Source organism: Zootermopsis nevadensis, unplaced genomic scaffold, assembly GCF_977971745.1.
Source record: "Zootermopsis nevadensis isolate Lab colony 2312 unplaced genomic scaffold, Znev_1.0 Znev_ptg000007l, whole genome shotgun sequence".
In the NCBI taxonomy this organism is placed as follows: domain Eukaryota; kingdom Metazoa; phylum Arthropoda; class Insecta; order Blattodea; family Termopsidae; genus Zootermopsis; species Zootermopsis nevadensis.
The window spans coordinates 11,698,395-11,717,776 of NW_028259139.1; the positions used below are offsets into that span (position 1 = coordinate 11,698,395).

General features: G+C 38.8%; 3 protein-coding genes across 3 annotated transcripts in view; all 3 read left to right on the forward strand.

Moving 5' to 3' along the window:
• The window catches only part of LOC110831110 (uncharacterized), a 119,764-nt gene that overhangs the window by 83,330 nt on the left and 17,052 nt on the right, over window positions 1-19,382 (forward strand). The gene's annotated exons all lie outside the window — the stretch shown is intronic.
• Window positions 1-19,382, forward strand: part of LOC110831112 (uncharacterized) — a 134,759-nt gene that overhangs the window by 83,329 nt on the left and 32,048 nt on the right. The gene's annotated exons all lie outside the window — the stretch shown is intronic.
• LOC110831107 (uncharacterized) lies at window positions 7,601-13,503 on the forward strand. The gene is made up of 3 exons (XM_022066720.2): window positions 7,601-7,744; window positions 9,905-10,128; window positions 12,154-13,503. Exons 1-3 carry the CDS (start codon window positions 7,727-7,729, stop codon window positions 12,878-12,880), a joined length of 969 nt encoding a protein of 322 aa, XP_021922412.1. The 5' UTR covers window positions 7,601-7,726; the 3' UTR covers window positions 12,881-13,503.

The following is a 19,382-nucleotide window of genomic DNA, read 5'->3' on the forward strand; positions in this document are numbered from 1 at the left end:
ATGCCTCGCAATGCGATGATCGCTCTGATGATGGAGGCAGTAAGTACCTCTGACGTCGGTAAACTTTAACAGACACCACAGCGCAACATCCCAGAAGGCGGCCATCTTAAATTATGTAAATAACCTCTTTAATTTATTGCAAGATTTTCCTTTTGTTTGTTTCTTGTTTTCATTGTTTTGTTGTCAGGGTGTTTCCCAAATGCGAAAGCTCGCCGGTAACCGGATTTACGTTCTTGTCAATATTTATTACAATATTGACTTGTATTTTTATGCGCGTACTGAATGGACTAGGTACTTTAAATTCTAACCCACAAGCTCTCTTATATTATATACATTAATGCCTGTTAAAAAATTAGCTTAAGAACAGTAATGAAGTATTTGAACGTATGTCTAAGATTGCCTTTGCCACAGCTGTTGCAAATGTCTGCCTAACCTTACCTTAAGATTTGTAGGTTTAACACCGGTTAATTCCAAATGTTGACATTGAAAATTACCCTTAATCAATTTAAGTGCTTTTGAGGTTCTAAAGAATCCGTTCAGTCCAGATGTTTACGTAAAGATTTTGTAAAGGTTACGATTATGGATTTTTACACCTACGTCTATCCCCCAAGTTAAATGACTGCTTGTCGACTGGTTATTTAGTATGTTCGCAGCTACTCTCCATATATGGAGACCATCTTCTTAATCTACAACCAGAGAGCGCGTCATGTCGTGGTTACAACGGACACAATTGACCTTTTAACAGTTGAAGCACGTTCTGTGGTCAATTTGTAACTTGCCCATTCTTTGTCTGAGATTTTGCACGAGATATTCACGTATTGTTCTTTAGGGATGGTATCTTGGCTGGGCACAGAACTGATCTTCCAAGTCCGGAATGCTATAAATTTATTGTTTTTTTTTCAACTTCTGTTCTTTCGGTCTGCTGTGTTCCAGTGGGATACATGCACGTAATTTAGAACTGGTTCTTGGACTATGTTGGACATTAAAACTAGAATGTGGCCTTGCATTCCACGGTGTTGCCGTACAACGATGCATATATTGTTGACCAGAGGAGTATCCATTGGGTGGAGGACACAGAAAGTGAATGGTTTTATGCAAAACGGGTATAGATCGCTGATTTTTGAAGCCCTAACGGCAGGGATTATGAATTTGGATGTCTTCTGGGATGTTGCACAGTGTAGTGTGGTAGATATTAGCCGACGTTTAAGCGGGCCTTATTGACATTATTACCGTAGTAATAGTAGGGTGATGATAGAGGCAGAAAAGTCCTCTGAAACGTCGCCCATTATTTGCCATACTACACGATGCTACATCCTAGAACACGAAGACAGGCCTAGGTGTAGGTGGGAGGATAATATTAAAGCTCAGATAAACACGTTCTGAAGAGAAGACTTTAAATCACAAGAAGCCACATGGTCTAGTACCTGATAAAATTATCTTAAGCATGTTATATATTAAAGTTCCAGTCTTTTGTTTCTTAAGTCCAAGTATTGTTTTGTTATCGAACGCGTTCCATATCATCTTTTTTCCTCAGAATACGCAATTATGAATTTTCCAACCATTTTCCTTAGCATACGACACCCGAGCATAATTCTTGAGGTTCTCACGGTTATAAAACATCGACTGTTGTCTCTGGGGTCTGACGCCGTGAATTTTTGTAGCAGGTTACCGTTTCGGAGGAACTTACCGCCACAAACTACGGAATAAATTATGAAGGTACATGCTATACTTTTTTTAAAATATTGGCAACCACTAACCAGATTATAGCATCGTCACAACTCAGAAAACCGTATCAGAAATTTCGGATGAGTATGGTACAAATTTAATACCGCTAATGGAGTTATTCCCGTGATATGTGCATGCTGTTTTACACACACATTAATATAAACGTTTTCTTTTGATTATCCCCTTTGCCTTAATTTTATGAGAATGGAAATGTGTCTTTGTTACACTTTACGCTTAGACTGAAAGGGCCCCAGTCACAAGGATGTATAACATGTTCGTTGTATTTTAACCTCAACAGCCAACCATTCTTTTTTATGAAGGTGGATATTTGTAAGGCGTTTACTGTAATATTGCTTTCACCTTTCACAGCTATTGTCTGTTCGTCTACCTCTCACCTGTGCGGTAATAGCTGTTGTACATAACGGCGATTTGTAAGTTCTTGCACGAGGTGTTTGAGTAATACAGCAATCAAAAAACGTAGTCCGTATGTTTCAGATTCGTTCCTTGTTAATTTGCTTGTCTTCCACGTTCATTTTCGACTTATATTTTACTCATTGTATTACAGGTTTGTCCTCATGTAAATTAATTAACAGCAGAGGTACTTTATTGCAGAAAGTCGTTAGTTAAAAAAGGGCACATGTCTTATAAAGCAAAATTTTGGCCAAGTGCAGAAAAACTGTTTATAATATTTTAGGGGGTTAAAGACATGGAGTAATTGTTTTTCTCAAGACGCATTTGGCAATCGTTTCTTTACCCGTTCATAACCTGAATGATATAATTTTTATTTTGACATGTTCCCTTTTTATCCCCACGTATTCAGTTCTACTCATGGTTGGCAAAACCAGCGAAGAGTCTAAACCGCACAGAAGTATGAATTATTTATCATCTCTCCCATCTCATGCAAAACAACAATTAAAAACTTTATAATAGCCAGTGTCCGTCCAGGGTTTCATTTTTTTAATCACGCTCCGTGTTACACACAATTATTAACCTGTGTAAAATGGAGAACTTATAAGCCAATTATGTCTGTAATTTTTCAGCTTATAATGACGCATTAGCGTCACCTTGAACCAGGTCATTAATGTAACTCCTTTTTGACCAAAGCTGCTGTTGGCATGTTTCGGCTGCCTTACTGTGAAGGTCACGAAGTCTTTTGAAACTAAACATACCAATGAAATTAACGACTACACTTACTATCACACGACACAAATTTTTTCTTTTGTTCTCGCCGTTCAACGCATCAAATATAAATAGGCTTCAAATATTGTGAAGCGTCATGTTTATGGCTATGAAAATCGCGCTAGTCTTTTCGAACATTGATTGAATAAAGTGGTATCTGTATAAGTTTGGGTGTGAGCCGCGTCGAATGTTGATTATTAACCAGTGCTTCGACTAGCATTGCACATTCCACGAAAATTGCAAAGCCGAAGTTATACATTGAACTCCAGTCGCTGAAACAGGACAAAAATTGCACTATTGTAGGTATTAAAATTTAAACTTCATGCACTACAGGCGTGTCAGAGAAGTTGCCGACGTAGGACGGCGCCGAATTATATGGAACAACGAGTGTATAATCAGATTAATAATTTTAACTTTAATACTTTTTTCTCTTCACTGTCGTGATAAATCTGAAAATCTGAAAGAGTACATTTACACGACCTTGGCATAGATGAGAAGAAAATGTTAAAATTGGCTTTAATAAAGTGTGACAGTACGGTCTGAATTAATCTGGCTGGGCTGTTGTGAATATGGTAATGAAACTTTGGTTCTGTGACAGCTGTGAATTTATTGACTGTCTGATAGCAGCTGTTAGGTTCTGAAGGACTCTGCCTCGCAGATTTTAGAGTACACTGCCTTCCAATTTTGATGCGCTACGGTATTAAACGCTAAAGATGGAAATATTCGCTTTTATTTATAGAAATATATCCATGTTTTCTGTCCGCCGATCATGGAAAAAGGATTTTAATTTTCAGACATGTTGCTTCATGATATAATATTGTACATAATTTTGTAAAATGTTAAGTTCTCACGGCAACGAATATGTCTATTATGACTTTTTTTTAATTTTTACCCCGTGTGTTCATATAGGTGGGTACCAATGTTTCGGAGGAACATGCCGCCTCAATTTGTAGGTTGAAGTGACAGTTGTCCCCATTACTCAAACTGTACTGTGATTTATATGAAAACAGTCTACAGTATATCTAAATTGAAGGTACATAATCACAGACATTTTAAAATTATTTAAACTTACGAAACCAGGCTATTGTGATTATCAGTAGAAGACGTGGATATGTAATTGAATTACAAACTTTTTACCCTTCATGCAATGGAGGAGGCCTCTGTTTGTACCGGCGTTGGAAAGTCCTGTAAAATCATCTTGACATTAATCGTATTACCATTTTCCACGAATCAATGTGCGACGTAAAAATTAGTTTTTTGAAAAAGAGTTCCGGTTTTGACGCTATTTCCGGGTGGTCGAGTCACGTGGTTCGTCTTGGCCACGCCTAACGTGACGGGTGATACACCAATAACTGTAAGCCATCTTGCCACAAGGAAACAAGGTCACCAGGTTGATCTGGTTCGACTCAGTGACCACACCCATCTCAAGGTCATCACTGGACAGTACTTCATGGTCACTTCTCCTCTCACACGGTGATTCTCGAACTGCGTTCAGCTGAACTCTGGGGCTCTGTGTGGGTTAATTTGGTAACACTGAAAGTTTGAAAAATTCATAGGTTCGTTTCCTCTAGTTACTCAAGAACGTTAACACGTGAGACAAATGAAATACAATATTGAATGCAAAACTTACACTAAATTCAACGCAAATTTGCCTACTGAACTAATACAACGGAGCCTCGGGCTGAAATCGGCTCGCGAGCATTAGGGTGAAAATGCCTGTTGCTGATTCACATCACATTTATCTTGAAAGCGAGAGTAATACACACATTCAGGGGCACCAACATTCCATAAATCGATTATTTTTCTATGGAAAAATTGTTTGTTCGACTCCAAACAAGAAATAGTGCAATGCACAATTCAGGAAAATTCTTTGTGCAGATGTGAAAATTTGTCGATCTACTTTGTTGTAGCAGACAAAATGCAGCATTGGTGTACAGAGTCGTGACACCTTGCACAGAACCAGCGAACCCGCAGACGGAGGGGAAATTAGATCTTGTTTGCATAGGTTTAAGGCATTTATTATCACTTTAATTAAAGTAAGTTAACATAAATCTTATTTTAGATCTTATATTACAGTCTTTATACGACATTTATAAGATGAGCTTGTGAGAATTTCTAGTTTTTACGTTCAACCGTTCTCATATTTCACCCCTGAAACCAGTGAACGGCTTTAGGTAAATTTTTTTATTGGTTGAATTTAATTGTCCTTACTAAATATATCGTCCAGCAGTAATTTATGCTTTATTTGATACACAGATCGAACTTAAAATTTTTCAAAAACCATTAGTTATACAGAAATTTCATACGTGATAACTTGTAAAGATTAAAGTTAATAATGAGATATGACGTTTTCACAAAGATAAATTATAGATTTTGACAGTGTAGTCATGTAGGTAACTAAATAAAATTCTCAGGAACCAACTGCCCTAACTTCAGAATGAATAGTTTAGACTACTGCCCTGAAAATAGAAGCAGCAGTTTCTTCCGGAACGTTAATAACTACCTGCAGGACAACACGATGTCGCCACTTAGAATTTAAACACAGAGCCATGAGAAAATAAGCGGTCAGTGATCAGATTCACGTTTCGGCCACTTTACCCACTCACCTCTGAAAGAGCCCTCTGCTCATTCGAAAAAAGTTTCTGCTTTTGTGAGTCGTCCATGGTGGTATACCCTGCGGCCAGCTGCTATATTGATTAATTACTTGATGCATTTAATACCATAGTCAACTATGTGTATGGGTTTTGAGTGATTCGCAGTGTAAACAGTGATTCATCTCGTTTTCCTCTTCTTTTGTTTTTCTATCTCCACCCTTTTCATCTTCGTGTCCTTATTTTCCTGTTCTACTCCTCCAGTTCTCACCCTTTTCTTCTCATTCGTAGAGAAATGTGATAGGTGTGGTATGGATTGGATTCGTATGGCACAAGATAGAGAACATTGGCGGGATTTTGTAATGAACCTTCGTACTTCATAAATGTTTGACATTTTTTTGAGTGGCTAAGCAACTGTTGGCTTCTCAAGGACTCGGCGCCATGGAGTACGTACTGCCGGTTTAACCACAAGGCAGACTGGGGCAGTCGCGTAGGGTGACAAAGAGGAATAGCGTAAAATAAAACATTATAAGATGTTAAAATAGGAAGAGAAAAACAGAGGTAAAGAATAAATTTGTTTTCGGCTTTGGAAAATGGCGGAAAAAGTACTTGGTATCGTATACAAATTGTTTGTATGTGCGTAATGAAGTCGATAATGTGACAGATCAGACCAGTCTTCGCATTTTCTGACTCGACAGTTGCACCGCCACAGATTTTATGCTGATAGGCTTTGTTTTGTTTTTGTTCACATTTCTTTTTCTTCTTAGTTGTTTTCCTTACAGATTACAGATTACATCTACGGGCATTAATTGATAAAATAGAACTCTGATTTGTGTTCTTTTATGGTTGGTGCATATTTTGTGTACTATGTAGAACAGAGACAATACACATCGCATTATTATCCAAAAGTAAATCTGAAGTTATAAATGAAAAATACTTTTTTTACGGGGAGTGCAAGGCTAAAGGTTCGCCTAGGGCGCCAGATACCCTTCCGTCGACCCTGGAAATACCGTGGAATATGTGGAAACATCTTTCGTAGAATTGTGTTTGTGAACCGTTACAACGAAGTTATGTACTCCTGTATGAAAATTCGTGTAATGAGTTCTTACGTGTGCGAATTTTAAATGAAATTTTTCTTGCATGTTGAGAAATACTTAACCGTAATTAATTAACTGACTTCAGGGGGCCTTGCTTGAAACGCTCATAGTCATCCAGCTTGTAGAATTTCCGGTGTTCTATATATGGAGCTCGAATTATCATTGTCATCAGTCAGTAACTCTGCATTTGTCCACAAAGTGTTTATGGATTTCATATGATTCTCATAATAAATTTTCCTCTTGAACTGAGTTAATTCTTAAATATTATTTAGATGAGGTTTTTGCTTCAAACGGTTACAAGGTTTTTAATACCCACTCGTTCATGAAAAACCTGAACTATGCTGTACGCTGTTTTAAGAAACGAGGTTCCGGTCATCGAGTCACGGCTGTAGGCCTATGTCCATTAGGTCTGGTGTGTAGTTAAAGTTACTGTCATTTATGTAGGGTTTTCTTTGCCTTCAACTGTATTATCTCATTTTCGTGTACTCGCTTACAACTCTCATTAAGGTAGTGTAGTGATTAACGTCATTTTGAGAAGGTCCTGAGATCGAAGCTTGGTTCGAGGGTAGATTATCCTTACAGGTTTTCTTGCTCTTCCACATTTTATTATAACCCCTTAAAATAGACGACTATCGTTTCTTAACGCACCCTAAAGCCACCCAACTGTTCTTGTTGTATAACCTTCGTAGTTGAAAAATGTTATATTTAATGAATAAAATGTCATTAAAGTTGTGTGGACCATCTGTCAGTCAGTCTGATGAGCTCGTCGTAGGTTATCTGCTATAAACTCCTTTCACTGTGAACAGCGTTTCTTCCGTTCTGAAGTCATTTCTCTGTAATAGGACACAATGTTCATGCCTAGAATCAGTGAAAGCCCCAGTGTCTGAAGACCTTGCCGGTCTCCTCCCACAGGTCCACGTATAGGTCTCTTACGATCTGCCGTGGACCTTGCTCCAGTGCTATACATATATTCTCCCCCTGTCCCCTCCACCTTACCTGCATCTGACATTATGTATCAGATATAAAACAAGGTGTTTGCTTCAGAAACCGGCCCAGTCGAACAAATATACTTTGTGGAGGTTGGAAATACGGACCCATTAATTGAGATAACAGTGCCCTTTGGAACTTCAAATAATGGCGCTTCCCAGACTGGTATGTAGTTATCGTGACGAAATCGCGTAAATGAAATATATTCTGTGAATATAGAATCATAATTACGCATGTGACATTTGCTTGTTTGTGGCTATTCGTTAACAGTGTGTTTTGTTTTGAAAACTATTGTTTCAACGCACTCAAGTGATTATATTGTGAATCTTATTAAACCAATATGGCGACATGACCATTGTTAGCTAATACGTAATAATGTGCTAAATGTGAATTGGTGTAAATGGTTTCTGAGATAGGAAGTGTTCTAACGGCGTTAATTTTTAGCTTCAGAGCAGAGAATAGACTAAAGGAACAATTAAAATCACTTTTAAAATATAATCACATTTCTTAAATTTAATTAAATTTCTTAAACATTTTACGAAATTTTGGTCTTATTGCCATTTAGAAACAATGTTAGTAGGAAGGATTATATTAATTTAGAGGTGTTCTAAAGTCTCAGTATTTTTTGAATAATTCAGAAATTGCATTTGTTGCTAGCGTTGCTAGCCTGTTTAATTACGTGTTTATAGAAATGTATGATAATCCGGGGGGTGGGGGTGAAATGATGAAAATATAGCAGCTCATCAGATGCGACCATCATAATTTGTTATTAGTGTTGAAAATATCTTAGATGAAAATACTTCGGCTAGGTGTAGCTTAGCTGTTTAATCCCGTCTCTTAGATGTTAATGTTATTTTAATAGTTTATTGACGTTAGAGGTAAATAAATGCTTGTAATTAATAATACCAGTTTTTGCGTGTCGTTATGCATGTAATTCAGTATTTTAGTTCGTGCGATTATTATTTTAAATCAGTTTATGCAGTTATTGTTGGAAGTCTCTGATAAAAGCTGAAAACAGGATTTATGATTTTGTGTAAAGTGGTCGTTTAAACTTTTCGATCTAGATGTAAATGGGTTGACAGTTTTTTGTAAAAATCTGGAATGTGTAATTTAATTACATTCGGGTTATCAGTTCTCGAGTTGCGTACGGTGGAAGATGATCACGCTCTACGTCACAAAAGCTTCATATGAACTGGCCTTAAAATTACTACACAATTTCATGTTTTGTTCTTTTTTTGTGTGTATTAATACCAGTATTCGGGAGATAATCTTCAGTCTTTGAGATGTAGAGGTTTTGTGATTGCATCACATAGATGTAAGTACTTTTACGGACAATATTAACGTTTATATTAATCAACTCTAACAAGTTCAAAATTGCAACATGCCATGTGGCTTCATCTATTAAACGAGAAAAATAATCACGAGATATTATAACGATTCTTTATATTAATGCAATAGTCGATTAAACTCGTAATTCTTTTACAGGCCTTAATTGAATAGAATAATTTGTTCAGACGTTAATATTAACGGTAGAAGAGACAGTACACCGATTATGTAACGGTTCCAGTTCAGTTACTCCACCTTGACGTAACGGTCGAGAGTCGAAGCAGACAGCATTAGCTGTTATTGTTATAATCAAATGCGGATTTCTTGTAAGCCATGCCGGTATTACCTTGGCAGTAGATAACAAGTACCAGGGTTCAAATAGTTTCAATGCATATGTGTAGATGGCGTTAGTTTTAGGAAAAGTACGCTTGTCAGATGAACTACTCTGTTAAGGTGCGTGAAAATGGCCCAGGTGGTTTATTACTGGTTAAAAATAAAGCGTATAGTCAGTTTACAAGTACGTTTTAAAATTTCCCAAATACACACACACACACACACACGTAACACTATTCAGTTTTTTTTTCAAATGTCTTTTGTCTGAATGAATGAATGGTATATCACGCTCATTCCAGACAAGAAACGAAATTACGTTACTAATACATGAACAGACAAAAAAAATATTTTTCACGAGTAGCGTCATTGTAAGTGTAGACGAATTATACCCTCATTCTTCTTAATGCTTAATGAAGTATAGGCGAACTTTTGAACTTGGAGGCCAATGTTTTAACTTGGTGTCTGGTCAATTACTTATTTAATTTACTGGTTTACAGCTGTATAGGTTACCGTCCAGGGACGCGTAAATCACGACGTTCTTTGTGCAGTGAGCTACGTTGATTCTGAATTGATGAAAGAAAGAAAGAGTAATAAACAAAGATATGTAATTACTATAGATTTGCTGCGTGGCGGTCTGTGTTTACTAACTCCAATGCTCATCCACAGATGGCAGTGCTGGCACTCTTGTTTTCGGCAACGCTAGCTCAGCAATATAATGGCGGAAGCAACTATGTGGAATCTGATTATGAATATGAAGCTCCAGTCCAGGAGGCCCCAGCTCCAAGGCCACCTCCGAGGTCTTTCTCGCGCCCCGCACCCTCCCCGTTACGGCAAAGTGGCCCGCCTCCCCCTAGAGCTACACCAGTTCCTATTCTAAAGCAAATAAACAGGTAAGTTTACCGTGTAACCGGTCAGGTCGCCTGATCTCGCCCATAAAATACAATAGCATTAATGCAACTCGATCAGCCCGTACGAAGGACACCAGACCAGTGGCTGCCGGGATTTATTTCTGTCAGGGTCACTATGCCAGATCGGTCTGGGACCCACGCAGCCTCACAATCTATTGTTTTTGGATTTATTTCTTTCGGGGTTAAGTGGCTGGAACTTGAAGCTAACCACCAATACACAGCGCTTAGATTAATATTGCGTAGTGCTTTTTTCCCATCCCCATTTCCTTCTTCTTGGCGTGGTGCTTAGGCGTAGGGACAATTTAATGTTAACTTTATTTTTTCCTGATTCCCCTTTCACAAAATTTGGTTCCCGGAAAATTAGTGTTCTTGATGACGCATACTTTATAATCCTTTCCATATGCTCATTTCATGGCAATTTTTTATATTTTCTGCTCCATATTATATTTTCATACCGCTGATTTCAGTTGAAAACTTTTTAGTTGTTTTTCTTAATTTATAAAATCCATTTGCATTGAATATAGCCACAACTGTTCACAATGTTTTCTCTAAGTGGTAGCCAACAACCATTAATACCAAAGACCGTCATTGAACACGATCCTGAGCCAATTCCAGCTACCTCTCATTCTCACGTCTCTTAGATTCATCTTAATGTTATCCTCACGTCTCCTACAGGTTGCCACACCAAAATTTCGCATGAATTTTTCTATTAAATTTTAGTTGCATTTCGAGCCCGCTGTATATTTGCTTTTCTAACAAGTTCTTCGTTGAAGATGGCTGTCTTCTGGGTTGTAGCACCATGTAGTCTGGTAGAAGATTTCCGACGTTTCGAAGGTTCTTACTGCCTCCATTATCATCGCCCTGATGATGGAGACAGCACTACACGATTTAACATACCAGAAGACAATAGTCTTCATACTCCCCGCCGTGATAACCTGAAATTTCACAAAGTTCCTCGTTGTCTGCTATTCTAAATTAAACACTAGTTTAATCTGTCTTAGGTTCACATGTATTGCTTCTTTGCAGACAAAATTCACATCACTGAGACTGTTCTACTGGAAAGAGAAATTGTCCTCTCGTTTGTCTTGCGGAATTATATCGCTATTAGTTCTATATAGGCCACTCCATGTATCGTGGATAAAGAAAAAACGTTCTGTAGCCTTGACTTAACGTAAGACCTCGGTTTGCTTTTAAAATACTTGCCCTTTCACTCTGCAACTTGCAGCGGTATACGCCATAACGGGTTACCTGCAACTCATTGTTATGTCATGAACAAGCGAGAAACTTCGAAAGTGAAAGAATTTTCTCTGAGTAGAAAGATAAAGTACACTCAATCTGTGATTTAAAACTGAATGTCCTTAGACAGGTCCCAAGGTTAACACTCGTTCATTCCAATGTTACGTCCTAATCACTGGCGTGTCTATGATTTATTTTCTGAGAAATTTTTAAAAAATAGCGAGTCGTAGTGAGTCAATAATAAATAAATCTGAGAACTTTAATGGACAGAGAAGGAATTTTTCCTCATTCTTTGTTCTTCTTTTCGTGGATGTTTTTATCACCTATTTTAATGTATATTTCCTCTCCTGCTTCATTATTCCAGCCCAATTACTTTTAATATTGTCTCTGAGTTTCTTTACTTATTCCTTGTAATTTAACTTGATCAATTTATTACTATCCAATTTGCATTGATTGACAAATGCGAGACGTCTACTCGTTAGGATACTACTTTGACGGCTGTGAAATGTGGCCGGATAAAATAGGAAATAATTTAATTATTTTATCGTAAATGTAGATAACCTATTGGGAATTTTTCTGATAATCTGAGGCACGTGATATGAAATATTGGACACTTATTTTTTGTAAGTACTTTTGAGTAGAAGAAATTAAATAGTGCACAGGTGAGTTAAATTTCTATGAGTTTTATAACCAAGAATGTAAGTGAGAATTAAAATGAAAACAGGAAGTTCCGATTGGGAAGTAGAAAGTTCAGCCAAGTTGCCGTTTCAGGCACAATGAGGACGGCTCGTACACTTATGGGTACGAAGGCGCTGATGGCAGTTTCAAGATCGAGACGAAGCTGACGACCGGTGAGGTGATGGGCAAATACGGTTACGTTGACGACCTGGGGAAGGTGCGCGTTGTGGAATACGGCGCCAACAAATACGGGTTCCAGCCCGCCGGCGAGGGCATCACCGTCGCCCCTCCCACTCTGGTTGATGAGACCAAACGTCCTCGTGAGGGTCCTGCCGTCGAATACGACGACGGACAATACTATGAGGAGCCCGCTGTTCGCTCCCAGGCACCCGTCAGATTCTCACCTCCTCCTCCTCCTCGTCCCGCACCTCCCCGACGCCCCGTCGAGGAGTCTTACAGCTACGACACTTACTCTGACCCTCCTCCGGCTCCAAGGCCTAGTCCACCGAGACCCGGCAATAGTGGTCCGGTGCCTCCTAGGTCACAGATCCCAGGAGCGATCCCTGCAGGTGGTTCCAGCACAGGGATCGTGTACTCCCAGCCCAGACCATCCCCCAAGCCTCATGGCTTCTCCCAGGCGATTCCATCGGTTCGCCCCACTCCGCATCAGCAACCAGTGTACCATGCACAGCCGATAGCCCCAGCCCCGTCTCGACCACAGGCCAGACAGACCGGGGGAATCCTCGACCAACTCGCGAAGGACTACGCTCTGCCACCAGGCGGACAACCGCTGCACGATATCTCTTTTGGGTTCTATTAGATCACATGAACTCGCTTCGATGGCTACTTTCATGCACCGCTCAGCTAGCGTCTTTATTGCAGAACGGATATTGAAACTAACCATTACATCATACAATCAAACCATTCCATCGAAAAGAAAGTAACTCGGTTAGACCATTAACCCTTTAAAGCCCAGTAGCAGCTATATTTACCATCTACTAACCAGTAGCGAAGAATTTTGTACACCCCTAAACAGCGTTAATCAAACGCAGTGGAGAAGTGTTATTTTTTTTAAGCTGCGGTAGAATTCTTAAATATTATTTAGAAGCGCTTCGGATTTAAAGGGTTAACGGCGTGGTTTTCTTTTTTTAACTGTCGGCACTCGAATTAAGTTGTTTATGTTTATAATGTGTTGTTTGCTTTGCGACTGTGTATGTACTGAAGTTTAATTTTTTGTGAGATAAATATTCACGTGTCCGACTGTAAAAATGTGTACAACCCATAAATTATTATAAGAGAAGTCAGCCTTTTTCAGCTAGGAGAAAAAACTATCTTCTGTATTTATTGTACAGTTGTTAAACCAGTTGATGCAACTACCAATTTAATTTAGTAATAAAAACACGAAACTTTTTTTGAGATGTAAATACACTGCGGTAGAATGGATTCTTCTGATACTTGTTGATGATTCTCAGTTGACTTCTGGATTATTTCAATGAGGTACTTCTGTCAGGGATAAGCTGAATACTTATCTAGATTTTTTCTCAAGTTATTTTTTTACAATTGTTGTCAAAATTGAATTGAATTGAATTGAATTGAAAAGTGAGTTGCTTCAGAAGTTGGTTACGTAAATCAGGTGTAATCTGATAAACTCTTACATGATCGTGTGGTTACTATTTGTACCCCCTGTTTTATTCAGCACTTCGTCATTTCGTTCAAATGTATTTATAGGTTTCGTGTAGTTTCTGTAACATAACACGATTGTTTTACGACGCATATTTTAACATAGTGATGATAGGGTGTCATGGAAGTGCAGATTCTTGGACGAAAGCATTTGCCATCAGGCAATATATTCAAAACAGCGGGCCTTTGTGTAGTGTGTCACATCAATGTAAATACTTCTGAGATATTAGCGTTATTAATTTAAACAAGAAAGTAATATTTCGTGATCGATATTATATGTGCCACTTACCCTTTTAATGACACCGGATACAACCTGTTAACTGGAACAGTTATGGCGGTGTTATAATTTTATATAGTCATGGCTTTGTATGGACGATGCGAGAAAGTTATTTCCGCGGTAAGTTTCCATAGCAACGCGTAGTGAGAAATTGTGCCGGGTAACTTAATGGTTCCTGATGGAAGCGTTACGTGGTTGTCTTCAGTATATCCAGACCAATACGAAGCAGAACTTGAAATGTCACATCAAGCCATCATCATAAATCATAGATCGTAATAACTATGTGTTATTTCGTGTTACAGCACTTAACAACTTTTGCTTTTCATATTTGTTAACTTGTTCCACGGTGCAGAATCCTTGAGAAACTCAGTCACTAAGTGACTCAAGAAATTCCTCGCCGTTTATACACCCAGAAGATTCATTGGCATGTTTATAAGACACCGCCATTGGACCCTATGCTGAACCAGATGAATCCAGTCCACATCTTCACAAACTATTTTGTTGTGATCAGTTTTAATATTACCCTCACTTGTACATCAGGGCATCCACAGTGATTAATATCTTTCCTTAAGGATTTACTTTTAAAAATCTGTATATATTTCTCATCTCTCTTCATGCGTGCTACATGCCCTCGTCGAATCCTCTTTGATTGTATCACACTGGCAATATTTGGTGAAGAGTAAAAGTTGTGAAGCTTCCTTCACCCTCATGTTTCTTCCTCTCTTTAGGACCAAATATTTTCATCAGGAATTTACTGTGAAACAACCTCAATTTGTGATTTTCCCTTAGAGTTCGACATGCATGTGAAACAAGAGTTAAAAGTTATTTAAATAAAGTATATTTTAATGTTTAGTATTCCAGGTAGCGGACGAGAAGATATAATATTATTTTGCTGACTGGTAGAAAGCACTCCCTCAATTTAATCTGATTTCAACGTCTTCATGGATGTAACTTCGATTTAAACCCTTAAACTGTCTTAAATCAAAAAACTGTAGTTGATATTGAGACAGCAATAGACGGAGACATTGGTGGGAATTTCTTTAAATCTGAACTAACTACACTTTGTAAGTTCTTATGAGCCCAAAGCCGCTCACCATGTGAAGAAGATCTTGTTTTTTTTTTATGTAACTGGAGGGTTTATTACCGCGTTCTCAAGAACCCGCCACCAGTCACAATCTTTAGTCAGATAAATTCAGTGGACACATTCCCACCCGATCTGTTTAATATGCATTTTAATATTGTGCTTCATCTATTTCTAGATTTCCAGTGTTTTCTCTTCCATTTATGCTTTTCAAACAAAATTTTCTCATCTTCCCATCTGTGCTACATACTCGGCCCATCTTATCCTTTGTGCAGATTTTTATATTGGGTAATGAATTTTCCCCCACCCTCGTGAAACGTGACGTAACTGGGAGTAGTTTCTAGGTGTGCCCTAGACTTTACCGGACTTTGCAGGAGAATGGTAAGTACTAAGCAGAAACTATTCATATTAAGATTTCCGTCTTCTGGGTGATGATATTCATCACCCTGATGACGGAGGCAGTATGACCTCTGAAACGTTGGTTAACATCAACCAGACTACACAGCGCAACAACCCAGAAGACGGAAATCTTCATACTCACCGCTGTGAGAACCTCAAGTCTTACATATTCATATTAAATTGTTGAAGGACACATTCTTATTTCTAAACGTGGGTTTCTCGCGTTTGAAACAAGTTTAGAGTGAATTATTATGCTGTATGATTTATTTACACATTCAACAACCTATATTTTTGGCTTATAGTTTGAAATATTTTTCGGAATATAGTATCTTTAATCATCATCTTCGTGGGATAGGCTAAACAGCCTGTTCCAGTTCACGTCTGAGACCATCTTTTTCTGGGTCTTCCAGATTTTCTTCTTCCTCTAGGTTTACTGTCTTTAATATAAAGTAAATACTCGTAAAACTACAAAATTTCAGAATTTCTTTCTTTGAACTGGTTACAGTTTGAAAGAGTAACATTCCAGGTTGATTGAAATCGTTGAAATACACGAACACGTTTATTCAATACGTCAGCAATAAGTTACGGGTATTTCAACTTATCTAATGCAGGTGGGAATCTTAGTTTAAAATGTATGTTGGTTGAGATCAGTGTATGTACCGTGTTACTTTCTATATGAGGAACTAGCCAAGGCTGGGTGACTGAATTTCCTGTCAACAGTGTAGGGCCAAAAAGTGATTTATTTTAACCAGAATAATGGTAATCAAAAGCTTACATTTCACACACATGTGCAAATCGTACTCAATTTTGATACGTGAGTAGCCGTGGGTAGAATAATAATTTTGACATTTATGCGAAATAAGTTGGTTCTATGGGTGTGGATAGAATGAATTTTAATGGGGTTATGGCCCACAAGAGAGCTGTTGTGTATACGATAATGAACCTTCGGGTGTATTTATTCATTAGTTGTGAGACTATCAGCTTTTCAGGAAGAACTACTCCATGGAATTAATACGTCTTGTTTTCCTGAAAGCGAATCATTCTTTGTTATTTAATTAGGGACATGCCTTCTTGTTTTCGTAATTTATGGCCCAAATCTGCTCAGTCGACTATGTAATTGAACAGACACGCCACTTCATGTTCCTGAGACAGATAATTAAGCGTGTTTTGACCCAACGCTAAAATAATTCTCACAAGACAGAATGGGAGAATGTAATTTATGAGTGCAAAACAAAACTGTGTAACTCTGTATTCTCCTGACTTTAAAGCAATTAAGATGGTTTCTTTAAACAAGCGGACCAGTTGCCGTCAATTGTTTCTTGTTAATGTAAATGTTATTAACATAATTTACTAAAAGGAGTTCTTTTCTCAAAAGAAAAAAACACACTGACTGATTATGAGCCTTTGTGTTGACAAACACTCCAACCAGACAACCGTTGTTGCGTGTGTTATGTGTTTCATGTGACAAAAGACGAAAGAAATTTTCGTGTTTACAACTTTCTGTAATACATTTCTTGCAACGATGAACTCTGTTAGCTTGGTAACAGTTTCCTCGGTCCCAGGGTGTCTGAAGACAAAGACGTGCTGTGGATATTTCATTTACTAACGCACGTAACAGATTTTACAATGACGGGATCTGACAAAACTATTTAAGACTACGTACTGTGACTTAACTGCATCATAGAATACAAAAGAACTTAAGTTTGTTATTCTTTCCCTGTACTGGACACACGCAATTCTATCGAAGTATAAATATCGATATTGTGTCGTCATAGTAGCATGTTGGAACGTTGTCACGCCAACAACATGAAAATGCAGTCTGTTGAAAGATTTGTATTCAAAAGACGATCCCATGTTTCTAAGAATATTAATATTACCGGCAGTCAGAATTTCGCAGGTTACATCAACGGTAGGCCCGACCTCAAGTGATTACATACGAAATATTGTAATTCTGAAACATATGTCTTGTTTCAGACTTATTTCTTGCTAGTGTCAGTATAAATTGAGGTATGTAATTGAAATTATTTATCTTTTTCCATCATCTTACCACACATATAAAATCATATTTTGAAATTCTATGTACTCAGACGACATAGCTCTAAGGCGTAATCTTTATAGTTCGTAACAATGAAATTGTGTGTCGAATCCCACTCGAGGCTCAGAAGTCTATCCGTGTTTTGCCGTATTGTATTGTCCTGTGTAGGTAGAGGCCTTGCATTGAGTAGACCCCCGTACAAGGAATCCTGCCAAATGTCGAAAAAAGTTTCTAAATGCTGGCAGAAAATTTCCCAGAAAGGCCAAGCCTTATAGTTGGCTATAAAACATGTGTAATGACGTGACGTCTCTGGTGGAGTACGCATTTATACTCTGTTCAGGCTCCTCCTAATGTTATGTAAAGAATTAAGTGAAAAATGTTCGTGTCCAAGCCATTTACGAGGGTCGCTCATTAAGTAATGCCCCACATTTTTTTCCTCAGAACATATTTATTCAAGATGGCTCAAATTTAGTGACAATATAAATCAATGTTTCCTTTACACATACTATTTTTCCACATAGTCCCCATCAACTTGTACGGTTTTACGCCAGCGTGGAACAAGTGCATGCATGCCTTGCCGGTACCAGCTCTTGTCCTGTGCACGTAGCCATGTCCTCACTGCTTGAATCACGCTCTCGTCATCTTCAAATCTTGTTCCGCGGATAGCATCTTTAAGTGGCCCAAAGAGATGGAAGTCGGAGGGTGCCAGATCTGGACTGTAGGGTGGATGGGGTAGCACCGTCCAACCCAATTTGGTGATTTCTTCCCGGGTTCTCAGACTTGTGTGAGGGCGTGCATTGTCGTGCAGGAGCAAAATTTCTGCTGGATGCTTGTGAGGCCGAACTCGTCGAAAACGCTTCTTGAGGGTTTTCAGGGTCCTGATGTACGCGTCTGAATTGATGGTCGCACCTCTTGGCATCACATCCACAAGAATGACCCCATCACTGTCCCAAAAGACAGTCATCATGACTTTTCCGGCGGAGGGAGTTGTCTTGAATTTCTTCTTTCTCGGTGATTGAGGATGATGCCACTCCATTGACTGCCTTTTTGTCTCTGGCTCAGAGTGGTGTATCCAGGTTTCGTCACCTGTAATGATCCGGGACAGAAAGACCTCTCCCTCAGCATCAAAACGCTCCAACAATTCAGAAGAAATCGTTTTCCTTTGAATCCTGTGGTCTGCTGTGAGACTTCGTGGAACCCATCTTGCGCACACCTTCGAATATGCGAGAGCCTGGATAATTGCAATCACACTTCCATTGCTGACTGAAAGCTGTTGGGCCAATTGTCGAGTTGTGATGCGCCGATCCTCACGAATAATGGCATCCGCGCGGTTCAACATGTCTGGAGTGGTGGCTGTGGCAGGACGCCCAGAACGCGGCAGATCACGGAGCTCGGTTTCTTCACTTCCTGAAGCTTTAACTCTCTTAGCCCAGCGACCAACGGTGCTCCTATCGACTGCACAGCTTCCATACACAGCACACAAACGTTTATGAATGTTCACCACCGTTTCTTTTTCAGCAACAAGGAATTCAATTACAGCTCGTTGCTTGTAACGAGAGTCGTTCACAGACGCCATTTTAACAGTTCACTACAGCTCCGCTATCGGTTGGAATCATTTGAAACTCCGTACACGAACGCGGGAAACATCAAATCTCAAGCATGTAAAAGTACACTTTTCTATCTTCATTATTGGCTGAGAAAAAAAATGTGGGGCATTACTTAATGAGCGACCCTCGTAATTGCGGAATTGAAGGTGATTTCGCGAACCGTGACCAGTGTAATATTTTATTAGTATTTTTACATGGACCCAGCGTTGGGAGCTAGTCGCTTATTGGTAACCGCCCTTTCAC